This window comes from Salvia miltiorrhiza, chromosome 4 (assembly GCF_028751815.1).
Source record: "Salvia miltiorrhiza cultivar Shanhuang (shh) chromosome 4, IMPLAD_Smil_shh, whole genome shotgun sequence".
In the NCBI taxonomy this organism is placed as follows: domain Eukaryota; kingdom Viridiplantae; phylum Streptophyta; class Magnoliopsida; order Lamiales; family Lamiaceae; genus Salvia; species Salvia miltiorrhiza.
The window spans coordinates 51,018,301-51,036,599 of record NC_080390.1 but is presented as its reverse complement, the minus strand read 5'-3'; the positions used below and the strand labels follow the sequence as shown (position 1 = coordinate 51,036,599).

Sequence of the window (18,299 nt, the reverse complement as noted above, 5' to 3'; positions counted from 1 at the left end):
AATAATTAATCCATTTTATATGTTATACTAGTATTTTTTTTTGTTGGATGTTGTTTTAATAAAGGCGATTCATGCCTGGATTTATGTATCAAGGAAATTAATAAATATAATTACCTTTATAAGTATTCACAAATAGTTTGCAATTCCTCACCAAGTAAATAAATAAACAAATATGGCCAAAAATCTTTATCTATATCCATATCTATACTAATAAAAAAATAACTTAATGCAGTCTAAGGCACAACTTGTGAATTTTCTATTTTACCCCTGTTATATATTTATTATTATATTTATAAAATATAAATTTATTTTAATATACATTTATTTGTCACAAAAATCTATAAAGAATACATTTATCTAGTCCGAAATCCGTGGGCTGGCCCTATTAACTCGTCATCCGAGATGATTAGGGTTGAATATTTTCAACCCGATAAAATTAGTTACAACCCGATTAGCCCGGCACCCGATAGAGTCGACCCGACTAAGGGCTAGCCCGAAACCCGAGTACTTAACATAGAATATTTTAGATATAAAATAAAAAATGATAAAATATTATAAAGTCTCATCATTTCACTTTTCTGTATTTTTGAGATGCTTTGGTTCTATGAGTTCAAACTATTGTTGGATATTTTATTATTTTTTCTTGAGCAAAGTTGAACATCTTATTATTACCAACTTATTTTATATGTTATGTAATCTTGATGTTTTTTACAATATCTCATATTTTTGCATTTAATGCTTGCTATATAATTTATATATTTGATTTCTATGTATATTTTATACATTATACATTAGATCATTAAAAATAACAAAATACAAATGATTATTTTATTTTTACGCCTTTAAGCCGATTAGCCTGATGGGCTAGCCCGAAACCCGAACGTTTAGGGTTAGGGTTGAAGATTTAATATCATTAATTACAAAGTAATCATGACATTAAATAAGCTATTTATTCCAACAATCCCCCACATGAATGATGATTAATGCAAATGCAAAAACTAATTGTCCCGACGACCTATTATTGCATCAGGATAGGTAGTTGTTAGCTTTGAACCTTCCTTAGTGTAATGCCATCGGATTTACTTGTTGCTCGGTGAACGCGATGTCTTGAACCGGTCAACTTTTGTGTAAACCAAGTCAACAACATACACACAATAATAGATCTGATATCTTTCGTTCTTACGTTGTGTCCATTTCTGGCCTTGGACCATTTCTTGGATTCATAAGTGTTATCGATAATTGAAGCGGCCCCACTTCTTCACTTATATAGGTGATCTCCTAAAAAGAGTATCCTGCCACCACCTATTGAGGCTATATGAATCATTAAAAGCTTTAAAGGCTTACCATTTACCACAAGCTGCAGGCTTTGCACTTGAGCAACTACGAGAATGGATTTTGCAAGTTTTCAAGTGCTCAACTTGAACTTCCATAATTTAGTTCTCATTGAACCATGTTCTTGGGATCTCCAGTCATCATGGTTGAGTTACCACTATAAAAGTTCTTAACGTGTGGATTTTAATCTCATTCCCCTTATTGCGTTATACAATTGATCACGATTAATCTATCTATTATAAATAGAATACATATTGAAGACCTCTCCTTCATTCTCTATCCTATGTGGCACTCCCACAAGTGAGTATTTTGATCATTCTCAATTCTATATTATATGGCATTTTTACTCATCCATCTCACATTGAAATTATCCTAAACTTCATCAATTCATAATCTATATAAAAGGCTCAATCTTCATGTAGACATTAGGCCATCTATTTTTTCCACATTGATATTATATTTAATCATTGGAAAATATAGATAAAGAAATACTTATAATATGTATTTCAAATAAATAGTTTTCCACATATTTTTATAACTGCAATAGATTTTCACATTAAATTTATAATAAACTTCATAATTCAAAATATAAAAAGTCGAAATTAAATTTCAATATTTGCAAACCTAAATAAAAGTATAGATGTTTCTGAAATAAATAGGTTCTTAAATTGAACTTGGTTAAAGTAAATAAAATGATCGTTAGATACTCCCTCCGTCCACGAAAGAACTTCCTATCTTTCTTTTTTGGGACGTCCACAAAAGAACTTCCTACCTATTTTACTATACCCCACCACTTATAATCCTTTTACTTTTCACTTTTCACAATTCCCAATATTAATTATAACACATTTTCACCACTCCCAATACACTCAACTACCTTTTATCCACTTTCAATACACTCAACAATATTTTTTCTTAAAACCCGTGCCACTCCCTCCTAGGAAGTTCTTTCATGGACGGAGGGAGTATATTTTAAATAAATAAGCAATTTAATTTAATTTGGTCATATAAAATAAAGAAAATGATAGTAAGATATATATTAAATAATAAGTTCTTCAATTTAATTTGATCATGTATATAACTTGAAATCATCCTCATTTTCACATTAAACTCATAACCTAAATAAAAAGCTTAATTTTCATTCATATTTTAGCTTTCATCATTCTCACATTAATATTCAATTGAACTTAATCACTGAAGATCTAGATAAAGAAATACTTAAATTATGTTATTTCAAGCACATAGTTTTTCATATATATTTTTTTATAATTGCAATAGTTTTCCACATTCAATTGAATTTGGATATATAAAATAATAAAATGATACTTGAATATATTTTAAATAAATAGGTTATTCAATTTAATTTGGTCATACAGGTGTGGATTTATAAATTCAAAATGAGTTTAATCAATTGTATAATATCCAAATATGTACCTTAAATTTGATTTTTTATATTTTGTTAATTATCTATGTACTATATCAATTATCTACATACTGAGAGGTCTCCACTATTCTTTATCCTATGTGGCACTCACACAATTTATATTTGTTTCACTCCCAATTCTACACCATATGACATTTATACATTTGTTTTCATCTATCCAACATTAAATTTATACTAAACTGAATCAATTCATAACCTAAATAAAAGGGTCAACCTGCATGAATATATTAGCTCATCTATCTTTTCCACATTGATATTCTATAAAATTTAATTATGGAAAAACCTTGATAAAGAAATACTTATGATATGTATTTCAAATAAATAGTATTCCATATTTTTTTTATAGCTGCAATAGTTTTTCATATTAGATTTATAATTATATTTAATTATCTATATATTTCAATAACTTAAATAAGGATGAGTAGTAGTGGGTATTACTATAAATTGGTCCTCAATCAAAATGTATAGTAAATAATTCTTTATTAATTTTCAAACGAATACGGGGATGGATTTATAAATTCAAAATGGGTTTAATCAATTGTATAATATCCAAATATGTACATTAAATTTGATTTTTTATATTTTGTTATTTATCTATGTACTATATCAATTATCTACATATTAGAGAACTCTCCACTATTCTCTATCCTATGTGGCACTTGTGGGACAGATAGATGGGCTAATGTATTCATGGAGATTGACCCTTTTATTAAGGTTATGATTGATGAAGTTTAGTATAAATTCAATGTGGGATAGATGAAAACAAATGTATAAATGTCATATGGTGTAGAATTGGGAATGTATTCATGGAGAGTGACTCCCAATTCTACACCATATGACATTTATACATTTGATTTCATCTATCCCACATTGAATTTATACTAAACTTCATCAATCATAACCTTAATAAAAGGGTCAATCTCCATGAATACATTAGTCCATCTGTCTTTCTCACATTGATTTTCTATAAAATTTAATTATGGGAAAACATTGATAAAGAAATATTTATGATATGTATTTCAAATAAATAGTATTCCATATTTTTTTTTTATAATTGCAATAGTTTTTCATATTAGATTTATACTAAACTTCATAATTCGAGTCTAAGAAAATTATAATTAGATTTCAATATTTGGAAACCTAAATAAAAGTATAGATATTCTCGAAATAAATAGGTTATTCAAATGAATTTGGCCGTATAAAAAAATAATACTTAAATGTATTTTAAATAAATAAGTTATTCAATTTAATTTTGTCATATAAATAAAGAAAATGATACTAAGATATATACGAAATTAATAATTTCTTCAATTTAATTTTGTTCATGTAAAATAATTTGAAATAAACTTCATTCTCACATTAATCTCACAATGATATATCTTAATAAAAGGCTTAATATTTATTCATATATTAGCTTATCATTGTTCCCACATTGATATTTTGTCATTTCTGCATTGATCTTTATTGAACTTCGCCATTAAAAAATAAAAATAAATTCAAATAAATTACTATTGCTGAATTTGGTCATATAAAATAAATAAAATGATGCTTAGATGTATTTTAAATAAATAATCTATTAATTATATAAAAAGCTACATATTGAATAGTTCTTCACTATTCTCTATCACAAGTGGCACTTTCACAATTTAGTATTGTTTCACTCTCAATTCTACACTTTATGATATTTTTACATTTGTTTTCACATATCCCACATTGATTTTTTACTAAACTTCATCAATTCACAACCTAAATAAAAGGCTCAATCTTCATGAATACATTAGATTATCTATCTTAAGGTTTGAAAATAGACAAGTGGTGCAATTGATACAAAATTAATAATTCAAGGCTTGAAAAAAAAATATAATTAAGGATATAATTGATAGTGTAAAAATAATTTGAGGTTTAAAGTAATACTAGCATTTGCACACCGTGCAATGCACGAGAAACTTTAAATTTTTATATTTATATAAAATTGATATCAACTCAATTATCATATTTATAAATATAATTAAAAAAAATAGTTTTAACTTAATATATTTGAAATGCATATTGAAAAAATAAAAAAATACAATAATAAAAATTTATATAATGAAAAGAAAAAAATTACAATATATATTGCATACTGCATTCAATCCAAAAATTTTTAAGGATAGAGATATTTTGGAGTTACCAACGAGATGATTATTCGTGTAAATTTTGTCGAGATTATTAACCAATTATTGATTTATGTATTTTATTTATTTATATACATATTTTATAAATTTAAATAAATTCAAGAAATTAATTGATATTACACACACACACACACACATATATATATATATATATATATATATATATGAGTTTGGGACGATAATAATATTAATATCATCACATATATAATTAAAATATGGAATACTCCTATGTAGCATCACCGTATTTTTGCATTTTTATCTATCATATTTCTCCAAAAAAAACATCACATTTATTAATTCTTATTTATCTAAATCTTCTCATCCCACATTAATTTTTTATGAGATTTCACCAAAATAAAACCTATATAAAAGGATACTCTTACTTTCTAAACCAAAAACTCACAGTTAATTGGTGGAATGATTGAGATTAGAATAATTTGAATTGCTTTGTCAATTTAAGTTGATCAAATTTATTTGGTTAAATAAAAATTATTGAATTTTAATTTTTTAAAAATAAATACTTGTAATTAAATAAATTATTTCTTCATTTTAATTTGGTCATAAAATAAGATATATTGCACAATTTTTTTCTAAAAAATTAGATTACACATTGATTTTTTTATGAAAATTTACCAATTGAAATACTAAATAAATTGATATAATATACTTTGAATCTCGTATCAATTTTTTAAGCCTTAGACGAGATGATTTTCAAAACTTAGTTATGGTCTTTCAAATTTCAAACAAGGTGATGCTTACTAGCCAATTTTATTCTTTCAAATCCCAAACGAAATGATGCTTGAAACTCAATTATTCTATTTTAAGCTCCAAATGAGATGATGCACATAACTCAGTTATGGTTTTTCAAGCTCCATACAAGATGATGTTTAGAAGTTAGTTATGATCTTAGAAGTTAGTTATGGTATTTTAAACTCCAAATGAGATGATGCACATAATCATGTTATGGTTTTTCAAGCTCCATACAAGATGATATTTAAAAGTTAGTTATGATCTTATAAGCTTCAGATTGTATAATCTCACAAGTCAGTCCTGGTCTTTCAAGCTCCTAATGAAAATAATGTTTAGAAGTAATTTATGATATTTAAAGTATCAAATAGTGATGTTCAAAGGATTGACGCATAAAAGTCAGATATATTGTTTCAGGGTCCAGACGAGATAATCCTCAAAAGTTTGGCGTTCAAAAGTTAATTATTGTCTTTCGAGTTCTTGATGATCTTATGGTCTTATAGAGTTGAGATGAGATGATGCTTATACGGTATATGAGATCTTAAATTAATTTTTATCCGTCAATATAAAAAAATTATACAAAATTTATATTAAAGAGTATTTTTATTATTCTAGCAAAAAATGAACATTTAATTGACGAATATAATTGAAATTAATATAAATAATTTAAATCAAAATTTAAAGTCCCGTCGAATTTCGACGGGTTATACACTAGTACCTTTAGTAAACGGATCCGCAATATTGTCTTTTGACTTTACATAGTCAATGCACATTATTCCTGTAGTGATCAATTGTCTAACGGTATTATGTCTTCGACGAATATGTCGAGATTTACCGTTATACAAACTATTCTTTGCTCTCCCTATGCCAGCCATGCTATCGCAATGTATCATAACCGGAGGCAAAGGTTTTTTCCAACAGGGAATATCTTCTACGAAGTTTCTTAACCATTCGGCTTCTTCGCCGGCTTTGTCTAAAGCAATAAATTCTGATTCCATTGTAGATCGGGCTATACAAGTTTGCTTAGAAGACTTCCATGATATTGCTCCTCCACCAATGGTAAATACAAACCCACTTGTGGATTTAGAGTCTTTAGTGTCGGATATCCAATTGGCATCACAATACCCTTCCAAAACTGCGGGATATCTCGAATAGTGTATACTATGAGATATTGTGTGTTTTAAGTATCTCAACACTCTTATCAATGCGGTCCAATGATCCTTTCCAGGATTACTTGTAAACCGACTCAATTTGCTAATAAAATATGCTATGTTTGGCCTTGTACAATTTGATAAGTACATTGGGCTTCCAATAATTCTAGCATAGTCCGATTGTGATACGGGTTCTCCTCGATTTTTGGCTAAGTGCATACTTAAGTCAACATGTGTTTTAGCTGGAGGTAGATCGAACGCTTTGAATTTCTTAAGCACATTCTCAACATAGTGAGATTGTGATAAGACTATTCATTCGGGTGTTCTAAGGATCTTAATTCCTAGAATCACATCCGCTAATCCCATATCTTTCATGTCAAAGTTCTTCTTTAACATTTTTCGGTTTGCGACAATCTTTCGCCATGTGTCCGGCTTTGCCGCAGTTGAAGTAATCGCCTTTGATCCTCTTTTGATTCTTCGAGTGTGGCTTTTTGCTTTTAAACTTGCGTTTCTTCTTGTTGCTAGACTCGGCCAGATTTGCTTTTGCCTCCATAGAGGTTTTGTTCATTTTGTTGTCGGAGAGTCTATTGTCCTCTTCGATTCGCAAACGAACAATCAAGTCTTCAAGTCCCATCTCCTTGCGTTTGTGCTTGAGATAGTTCTTGAAGTCCTTTCAGAGTGGTGGTTATTTATCTATCATTGCAGCCACATGAAAGGATTCAGACAAAACCATACCTTCGGCAAGAATGTCGTGCATGATTAGTTGAATCTCTTGCACTTGTTCAACAACAGTCTTGCTATCCATCATTTTATAGTCCAGAAAACGACCGACTATAAATTTTTTCAAGCCGACATCTTCTGCTTTGTACTTCATCTCCAATGAGTCCCATAACTCCTTGGACGTCTTGGTGCTAGAATAAACACTATAGAGAGTGTTGTCTAGCCCATTCAGAATGTAGTTGCGACACAGAAAGTTGCTGTGATGCCATGCATCATATGCGATACGCACTTGCGGATCAGTTTCGTTTTCCTCCACAGTTGGAGGAGACTCATTCAGAAAGCCATATTCAAAGTAGTAAGATAGAAAAGCATCTTTGATTGCCAACGTTTAAATTCAGAACCTGAGAATTTTTCCGACTTTTCGGCAGGTGCTGGAGCATTTGGAACGTTGACCGGAATAGTTGGAACATTGATGTTGTTGGTGTTGCTTCATGTCGTCATCTTTCCACACTAATTTTGCCTTACGATTGTTATTTGGTAGTGTAGAAAATAAAATGACGATAAATGTAAGGATGCAGAACTGAGGCGAGAATAAATTCTCTCTCCATAAGGCAAAATTACTTCCGCTCTGTGCTCGCGGATCTACAGTAATTGCCCCCAAAATACAACGGTTTAGGGATGATAGACGAGTCCTTAGCACTAGGAGTTCGCTATCCGGTCGAACGACTTGATACTCGGGACTGAGTATGTAAACTAACCTAATATGACAAATTGATTATCCGAATTCGTTGGTGTTTTTAATCTCATTTTGGAGGGCCCTATTTATAGTAGTCCAGGGGTTTTCTTGAACTGACGTGACTGTTTGGCCAAACAGGAGGTCCGAACTGGCATGTCTCTTCGGTCTTGAACCGTCGCCACGTGCCCTGTTTGTAATGACCCGCACTTTTTATTTTTATTTAATATGGTATCGCGATAATTAATATCGCATCTTTCAGTAAATGAAACCCAGTTACCAGTTATATATGAATTCAGTTTATGATCCTAATTTTTTTTTATCAGAGATGGAGTATTATTTTAGCCGTATGCTTTTGTATGCATGAGAAAAACGCGACGAGGATTATTGAGCTATTCAATAATTATTATTTTTAATTGACTTAGCAAAGTCAAGTTATTTATTAATCGAGAAACGGAAGCAGTTATATTTTATTAATGCTACTAGAAGTCGAGGATTTATTCCGACAGCAAAGCAGATTAAATCTACGGATTTAATTTAAGTTATATTATAGTTTATCAAGTTAGCAGGCAAGGAAAAAGATATCAAACAGATACAATAACGGATGATAGAGAATATAAGCCAGTATTTTATTACAGTTCAAGAATACAATCTACTTCCCAGCTTGGGGAAAATTGTATAGTATTTTACAAGGTTGAATTTACCACCATTTGCTTCCCCACCACTACACCTACTCTTCCACTCCACCAACTTCTCCACTACATTTTTCCCCACCAACTCCAACACTTCACCCATTCCTTCCATTTCGCACCGGCAATCACAAAGAGAAGGAAGACTTGGCTTAACTACTTTGCCAAGATTTCAAGGTGCTCCAGTCCAGTAGTACCCCAACACTCGAAGCATTGGAGGAAGAAATCATTTACTGCACTGCTGCCAAACTTCAAGGAAGTAGGCTTTCTTCAACTTTCTTCATCACCTTTTTCCATATTCCACCTGCATTAATACAAGAACATCAATCTTGAATTATTTCAGAGCTATTCCAGTTCATCTAGTAACACCACAGCAGCCAACATCAATTACAAGCCTAAATTTCTCATTGAATTCAATAGCAACAAACAGCCACCAACACCAAGCATAGCAGGTATATACTAAGCTCAGCTCCAGTTCATATATCATATCATCAAGCATATGTTTAAAAGGAAATACATAGTATACAGGTGTGTATATATATGCATAGATTAAGCAATCACGAAATCAATTTTTACCTATGTTTCCTTCACAAGGCACTAAGAAACTCTTGGTACAGAAACAAGCCACTATAGCTAGTAGAACCCTTGCATAATCGACATAGAACAAAAGCTTCAGGAAATGGGTGTATATTACACTTTGATAGCTATAGTTCATCAAGAGATTCACGAACGAGGATTTATAATAGCATAGAAGTTAAACTTAGCTTTGGAGAATAAGGGCCGACTGCCCAAGCAACTGCCAAACCCCGACGCCGGACGGAGCTGGCGGAAGCTGAACGACGCCGGGAAAGAAAAGGGCCGACTGCCTCGTCCGGTGGGGACTGAGTGACGATAACGGTGACAGGGGCGAACTCTCTCGGCCTCACCGAGACTTGAAGGCGACAGCTACGGCGTTACCGATCTAGGGGGAGAAGAAGAAGACCGGTACCAGGACCGGAGCAGCAGCAACTCCAGTCGGCGGCGACTCCAGGCGAAGCAGCAGCCACTCCCAGACGACGACCGGCGCCGTTTGAGTCGCTGGATTCCGGACGAAAGAGTAGCAACAGCGGCAACGATGATATTTCAGATCCATGGCCCGATTTAGGGCTCTGCGATGAAGAGAAAAGGGGGCGCTGGGCTAGACGTGTAGAAGGCCGACGCCGGTGATAGCGGACGATGGCTGGACCGCCGGAGAAGGTGGAACCGACCGGATTTTGAGGGGCGCCGAACGAGCAGGCTGGAGAGGAAGGGGCGAGCAGCTCCTTGAGAGAGAGAGGAGAGTGAGACGGCAAGGTGTGCCGCCCTCTGCCAGGCACGGCCGCGCCGGCAGCGGCGGCGACGCCCGCCTCGGCTGGAGACGGATCGAGAGAGAGAGAGGGTTAGAAGCGTGCGTCTGTGTGTGTGTGTTTCTTTGAGAGAGAGAGAGTTTTGAAATTGTTTGGGCTTAAGTTTATTTCCTTTACTTGGGCCATTCTTTTATTTTGGAATGGGCTGCTTCTTTTTCTTTATGGGCCGATTTTGGAGTATTTTTTTTAGATGGGCTGTTTGTTATCCCATTAATTTGGGCCCAGAACCATATTCCTTAATTTCACATGGGCTAGCATATATTGGGCTTTCCCTTTTAATTTATTGTGGGCCGAATTATTTTAAGTTGGGCTTGATTTAATTAAGGAGTTGGGCTGATGCATATTTTATGATGGGCTATTATTCTAGTCCCATTTATATTTCATTGGGCCAGTTTAATTCATCATTTTGGCCGATTAAATTGCCTTTTTGGGCTAAGATTAATTCTTTTCAGTCCACATTAATTATTATTTGGACCCCTATTTTAATTGTTTTGGGTCGAAGACTTTTTAAGTTGGGCTTTAATTCTTTTAAAGCTTGAGCTGAAGTTACTCCTTTGAGCTAAGCCTAGCAGTATCAATTTTTGATGGAGCCCAATTATTTATCAGTAATGAGCCGCCCAGTTTATTAATTAATGTTTTTGGACTTCCGACTTTAAAGCAAGCCATTATTGTTTATTTCATTTAAGCCACTGGTTTATTTAATTAATTGGCTACTCTCTTTTGAGCCTATTAATTATTTGAGGTTACGCTAGTAATGATGCTTCTATCGAAAAGCCCGATAATTTCTACAAGGTCACACCTCGTTTAAAGCCGAGTTAGTCCTTTTTCAATCAAGTACAAATGCGAGGTTTATTTCACGACTAGAATATTCCGATGAGGAAGGAAGAATCACAGTTTTATTCGACCGCGCTAGACGAGAATTAGCTAAATCTATTAACGAGGATTAATAGTAGAATTCCCGATTATCGCTCAGAGTATTAGTTCATGCATATCAGATTCATGCATAGTTACAATTACGCTTTCTCATTAATTAAGAATTTTCCTCGAGGCAATGTCTTATTTTATATTCTCGTGATTAAGGTCAAGCGCAAGAGTAAGAACTACACAAGGAGTTAGAGTACCTTAGCAAAACTTTGCTATCAGGTGGGCAATTTCTTACGCGTAAATAAAATGCTATGCATGTGTTATGCTTTAAAATGCAAATTGGATCTTCAAGTGTGGTATGCTTTATTATGCTTTACGCTAAATGATTTACGCTTGATTACGCTTATTTACGCTTGAATGCTTTACGCTGATAAGTTTATGCTTATGTTTGATGCTTGCGTCTGTTGGGGGAGGCCTCCCTCAACAGTACGATGCCGTGTCCGCTGAGGAGGGCCTTCCTCACGGCGCGATGCCCGTGTCCGCTGAGGGAGGCCTCCCTAGCGGCGCGATGCCAGTATGCCAGTGTTACAGCGTCTATTGGGGGAGGCCTCCCTCAATAGTACGATGCCGTGACCGCTGAGGGAGGCCCCCTTCACGGTGCGATGCCCGTGTTCGTTGGGGAAGGCCTTCTCCACGACACGATGCGTGTTGATGATTGTTAATGATGAAGAATGCGCTCATGCTGTTTATGAATTTGGAAATGTTTAATGAGCAAAGGATATGAAAGAAACTTATGCCTCTTATGCGATGTTGTGTTTTGTTATGTTATATGCTTGGCAACTGCCCACTAAGTACTTTTGTACTTAGCCCTTCGATGTTTATGATTGTGCAGGTTGAGCTGTGATGGGCGATGAAGTGTTGCTGAGTGGAGTTTTTGTTGAACTTAAAGTAGGCTCAGAAAGGATACATGTCTTCATACATGTATCTCAGTTATGCATTCCGCTGTAAACACTGATTATTTCAGTTACACCTTCCGTTGCAAACTCTGATAATGTTTTAGCCAAGCCCCTAACGATGCCTTTTTTCCTTTTAAGGAATATAACGCGTATACAAGTTCTTTGAGTACCCTTTTTATGCGAACTATGTCTTTTTCCTTTTAAGGAATATAACGCGTATACAAGTTCTTTGAGTACTCTTTTTATGCGAACTATGTCTTTTTCCTTTTAAGGAATATAACGCGTATACAAGTTCTTTGAGTACCCTTTTTATGCGAACTATGCCTTTTCCCTTTTAAGGAATATTTCACGCGTATTCAAGTTCTTTGAGTATTCTTTCATACGCCCCTTTCTAAACCCGCTTCTTAATTTCCCTTCCCCAGTCATGATTTCCCGGCTTAATTATCCCTAATTAAGGCCGGTCGTGACACTGTTAGGACAAACAGATTCAAACCATCATGTCTCTTCGGTCCTCAACCGCTGCCACGTCGGTTTGGGCAAACAGGTGGTCCGAACCGTCGTGTCTCTTCGGTCCTTAACCGTCACCACGTGCACTGTTTGGGCAAACAGGTGGTCCGAACCATGGATATCTTTGGGCATTAATTACTCATTTAATTCTTTACAGATTAGAACAAGTAACTATACCAAATTAATCTACTCAACATGTAGATTCCAAAAATATCATTTAATATCATTAATTACAAAGTAATCATGACATTAAATAAGCTATTTGTTCCAACATGAATTTTATGAAAGCTCAAAGTCAAACCAAACCTTCTAAATATGAACAGTTTACACAATCAAATGTCTGACATATATAATCCATGCTGCTTTCCTAAATGATTTTTACCCGTTTCCTTGCGTCGCCCCCTTGCCACACAAAAAAAAAAAACATAGACTACAAATAATAGGATATATATTATATATTTCTCATAATGATATACATAGACTACATATACTTATTCTGAAAAAAGGCAAAAAATTCTGAGAAAATTGACCTATTTAATTGTTGTTTTGTGAATATTTGTGGAGTATTTCGCATCACTAACTTGAGCAAATGCAAAATCCCATTCAGTTGAATTTCATCAAATGTGATTATCCAAATATTTCCCACACCCGCATATATGTATATTTTGACGTTCGTATATATTCCATATCAGATTTGAAGAATTATATTGCTAATACAAGTGAGTCAACATGACAAACTTTGGCAGCAAACTTTCATGACGATTATAAATAGACGTCCACAACGTGTCAAGAAACATATAACTAGCTAGCTAGCTTGATCCATTGTACTAATTAATATTCCAATATAATAGATATATATTGAGATTTTAATTTAGTTACACATGGGTTTTGATCAAGTGATGTTGCTTGGTTTAGCAGGCATTTGTGCAGTATTTTTGTGTGTTAATGCGAGTGGAAGTGACAACGATACTACTATCTTAGAAGGGCATGGATGGGATCTCGCTCGCGCAACCTTCTACGGCCCACCCGATGCCAATGATGGAATGGGTAAATATTTACTTTCAACCATATATATGCTTCTTTATATATATACCACCTCAATTGGTATATATAAGTTACAAATTTAATGATATAGTATATTTTAAAAGTAGATAAATTTTGTCATAATATTAAAGACTTTTATATATAAAATAATTTTTAATTGTCTATATTAAAATAAATAAAATTTGTGTATATTAAAAATGTCAAATTGTCCTTAAAATTTAAAATATAAGTAGGGATGTTATAAATGTGTGAGAATTTGTAAAATAAACACATTACCTCGTACATATATATATATATATATATATATATATATATATATAATAATAATATCATGAAGTGATTACTATATATATAGTCTCATTTTATTTTATTTTTATTAATAAATGACATAAGTAAATAAAAAAAATTTAAAGACCGCGCGCATGACGATGGACTCGAATTCAGGACCTCGGGCATTAATCTCCTATCGCTAGGCCAGCACATGCAGAAAGTATATAGTCTCATTTTTGTTAATAATAATACAACATGACTAGTGTAGGTGTAGAAATTATGAAGGAAACAATTGTTAAATTAAAAAGAAAACTTTATGCATGCACGTATACAAGGATTACATATTTAAAAACATGTAGCCTAATTAATTTTTTGGTTTTTGGTAGGAGGAGCATGTGGATACACAAACGTGTTCCAGCAAGGGTACGGCCAAGAGACGACGGCTCTAAGCACCGCCCTGTTCAACGACGGGGCCGCGTGCGGAGCATGCTTCGAGATCGTGTGCGTGAACGCTCCGCAGGCGTGCAAGAAGGGCGTGATTCGCGTGACGGCGACCAACTTCTGCCCGCCCGACTACAGCAAGACACAGGATCTGTGGTGCAACCCACCTCAGAAACATTTCGACCTAGCACAGCCCATGTTCCTCAAGATCGCCGAGTACAGGGCCGGCGTGGTGCCCGTCGCCTACAGGCGGGTCAAGTGCGGCAAGAGGGGCGGAATCAAATTCGTAATGGGCGGGAACAATTACTGGACGCTCGTCCTCGTCTACAACGTCGGAGGCGTGGGCGACGTCAAATCCATGAGGGTGAGAAGCTCCGGCTCCGACTGGACTTGGATGAGCCGCAACTGGGGCCAGAATTGGCAGCTCACCCAGAGCCTGCTGGGGAAGACTCTGTCTTTTGAGGTCACCACTAGTGATGGGTCTGTGATGCAGGAAATCGACGTGGTTCCAAGCAGTTGGGGATTTGGGATGACTTTTGAGGGCAAGTATAATTTCCATTAGACTAAATCCATTTTATGTTATACTAGTATTTTTTTTTGTTGGATGTTGTTTTAATCAAGGCGATTCATGCCTGGATTTATGTATCAAGGAAATTAATAAATATAATTGTTAGTCAAAGGTGGCAGCTTTCTTTTATGGCTGTCACCAACCACCTCTCACCAACCACATCTCACCTACCACCTCCAATTCCTTCACTATAAATAATCCCCTCCGCAGCACTTGCCAAACACACCAAACAACCATCAAAGCTTTCTGCTAGAGAGAGATAGAGAAAGAGAGAGAGAGAAAAATCTTGTGAGAGAAAACTTCAGTGTGGAAGTTATACACGAGTGATAAAAGTGAGTTGAGAGATAGCCTCTGCGTAGGCAGATACAAAATACAGTGTGGTAATTTTGTTGTACTCCTCCTTTTGAGATTCTCTAATATATTGGTGTGGGTCCGTGGACGTAGGCAGTTTGGCCGAACCACGTTAAAAATATCGGTGTCATTTATTTTTCTCGTTTCATATCGGTCGATATCCAAAATATTGTGTCACACTAGATCCCGGGCGGAATTAGTTGCGTCTAATTTCCTAACAACTGGTATCAGAGCCACGTTGGTGGCGAAATTTTTTTTTCTTGCGCAGGTACTATTCACGTGTTTCGTGCGCAGGTAAATTTTGCGAACAGTGTTTCGTGCGCAACGGTAATTATTCTTTTAAAATTCTTAGTATGCTCTGTGGTTGCAGTGTAAACTGAACCTCCACATCAGAAACGATTTTTTTGAGAAAATTATCGTGTTTTTTGATCGAGTGGGAGCAATGTCGACAGACGATAAAATTTCCAAAATGGAGAAATTCAATGGTGTGAATTTTGGATTTTGGAAAATGCAAATGGAGGATTACTTGTACCAGAAGGACCTGTATAAGCCCTTGAAGGAAAAGCCAGTGGATATGAAGGACGACGAGTGGGAGGTGCTTGATCGAAAGGCACTCGGCGCAATCAGACTGACCTTGTCAAAGTCAGTCGCCTTCAACATAAAGCATGAGAAGACAACAACGTCTCTCATGAAAGCTTTATCCAGCATGTACGAGCAACCGTCTGCAGCAAATAAAGTTCATTTGATCAAGAAATTGTTCAATATGAAAATGACGGAGAGCGGAAGATTTGGAGAACATTTGAACGAGTTCAACGAAGTGACGGACCAACTTACCACGGTGGACATCAAATTCGATGATGAGGTCCGGGCTTTGTTAATTCTTGGGCAGTTACCTGAGAGCTGGAATGGCACAGTTACGGCCATTAGCAGCTCTGCCGGTAAGTCCAAAATGAAGTTCGATGATGTCGTGAGCATGATCTTAACCGAGGAGATCCGGAGGCAGTCAGATGTAGTCTCCACTTCAGGTGCCGCTTTAAATGCAGAAAGCAGAGGCAGAAACTCAAACAGAAGTCAAGGGCGTGGACGGAGCAAGTCAAGGAATGGCAGGCAGAGCTCCAAGATCCACAAGAATTCCAACAAATCAAAGTCTGTTGAATGTTGGAACTGTAGTCAGGTCGGACACTACAGAACGCAGTGTAAAGTACCTTCAAAGGGAAACGAGACAAAGACCGAAGCCAATGTTGTGGCTGAAGAAGAAGGCGATGCCTTGATATGTTCCATGGAGAAAAGGGCCGAGTATTGGGTCATAGACTCTGGAGCATCTTTCCATGCCACCTCGAATCGAAATTCCTTCATAAATTACATGTCGGGAAATTTCGGAGAAGTATATCTCGGAGATGATCACCCATGCAGCGTGGTGGGCATAGGAGAAGTATAGATCAAACTCAATGGATCTGTATGGAAATTGAAGGACGTGAGACACATTCCAGAGTTGAGGAAGAACTTGATCTCCGTCAAGCAATTGTCAAGAGAAGGATGTGATACACACTTCTCAGGTGATTATTGGAAAATCACTAAGGGCGCAATGATTCTTGCACGTGGCAAGGATACTGGAAGCCTATACACAACGATGAATGCGTGTGTGACAATTGCAGTTGCTGATAGCAAGAAGAATGCAAATTTGTGGCACCAAAGACTTGGGCACATGATCCAGAAAGGGCTCAAGTATATGCATTCGAAAGGGAAACTACTAGAGCTTCAGTCTGTTGATATAGACTTTTGCGAAAGTTGTATCTACGGGAAGCAGAAGAGGGTGAGTTTCAATACCAGTGGTAGAACTCCGAAGCAAGTAAAGCTTGAGTTAGTCCACACAGATGTTTGGGGCCCAGCAGCAGTTTCATCCAATGGCGGAAAGTCTTACTTTGTGACTTTCATCGATGACCACTCGAGAAAGGTGTGGGTTTACTTCTTGAGACACAAGTCAGAGGTGTTCGAGGCGTTCAAGAAGTGGAAGGCCATGGTGGAAAATGAAACTGGCTTACGGATAAAGAAGTTGAGATCCGATAATGGTGGAGAATACGAAGATATGGCGTTCAAGAAATTTTGTTACCAGGATGGCATCAAGTTAGAAAGGACGTTGCCAGGGACACCACAACAAAATGGAGTTGCAGAACGCATGAACCGGACGTTGACAGAAAGAGCTAGGAGCATGAGGATACATGCAGGACTGCCAACACAATTTTGGGCAGAAGCTGTCAACACAACGGCATATCTCGTTAACCATGGGCCATCTGTACCATTGGAGTACAGAATACCTGAGGAAGTTTGGAGCGGCAAAGAAATTAAACTTGAAAGTATTTGGTTGTGTCGCGTATGTACACATTAGTGATAATGCCAGGAGTAAGCTCGACTCCAAATCACTAAAATGTACTTTCATTGGATATGGTGGAGATGAGTTCGGGTACCGTTTTTGGGATGACAAAAACAGGAAGGTCATTCGAAGCAGGAATGTCATATTCAATGAAAATGTGATGTACAAGGACAGGAATGCAGTGCAGTCCACCGACACAACAAGTGACGATCCAACATACGTTGATCCAGATGATACTGAAGAGTGCAGTACATCGAAGCAAACAGATGAAAGTTTGCAGACAGAAGAGCCCAACTCTGAGGCTGATCCACCACAGTCTCCAGTTCCAGCTCCAACTCCAATACCCAGGAGGTCATCTCGACCTCATGTTCCAAACAGGAAGTACATGAATCAGATGTTACTGACCGATGCTGGTGAACCTGAATTCTATGAAGAAGCATGTCAAGTCGGAGATTCTGTCAAGTGGGAGCTTGCAATGAAAGAAGAGATAAAATCTCTTATCTCTAATATGACGTGGGAACTAGTTGAGTTGCCCAAAGGAAAGAAAGCTCT

General features: G+C 35.8%; 1 protein-coding gene across 1 annotated transcript; it reads left to right on the top strand.

The window, feature by feature from the left end:
- The first annotated feature begins 11,550 nt into the window (after nucleotides 1-11,550).
- Nucleotides 11,551-15,019, top strand: LOC131020348 (expansin-A23-like). The gene is made up of 3 exons (XM_057949104.1): nucleotides 11,551-11,597; nucleotides 13,673-13,749; nucleotides 14,403-15,019. The coding sequence occupies exons 1-3, from the start codon at nucleotides 11,551-11,553 to the stop codon at nucleotides 15,017-15,019; spliced, it is 741 nt and encodes a 246-aa protein (XP_057805087.1).
- Nucleotides 15,020-18,299: the final 3,280 nt, after the last annotated feature.

Coding starts and splice junctions, on each gene's coding strand:
- LOC131020348 (XM_057949104.1), top strand. CDS start 11,551: ATGCATGTGTTATGCTTTAAAATGCAAATTGGATCTTCAAGTGTGGT. Junction 11,598..13,672: donor ATTGGATCTTCAAGTGTGGT/ATGCTTTATTAT, acceptor TGACAACGATAC/TACTATCTTAGAAGGGCATG. Junction 13,750..14,402: donor CGATGCCAATGATGGAATGG/GTAAATATTTAC, acceptor GGTTTTTGGTAG/GAGGAGCATGTGGATACACA.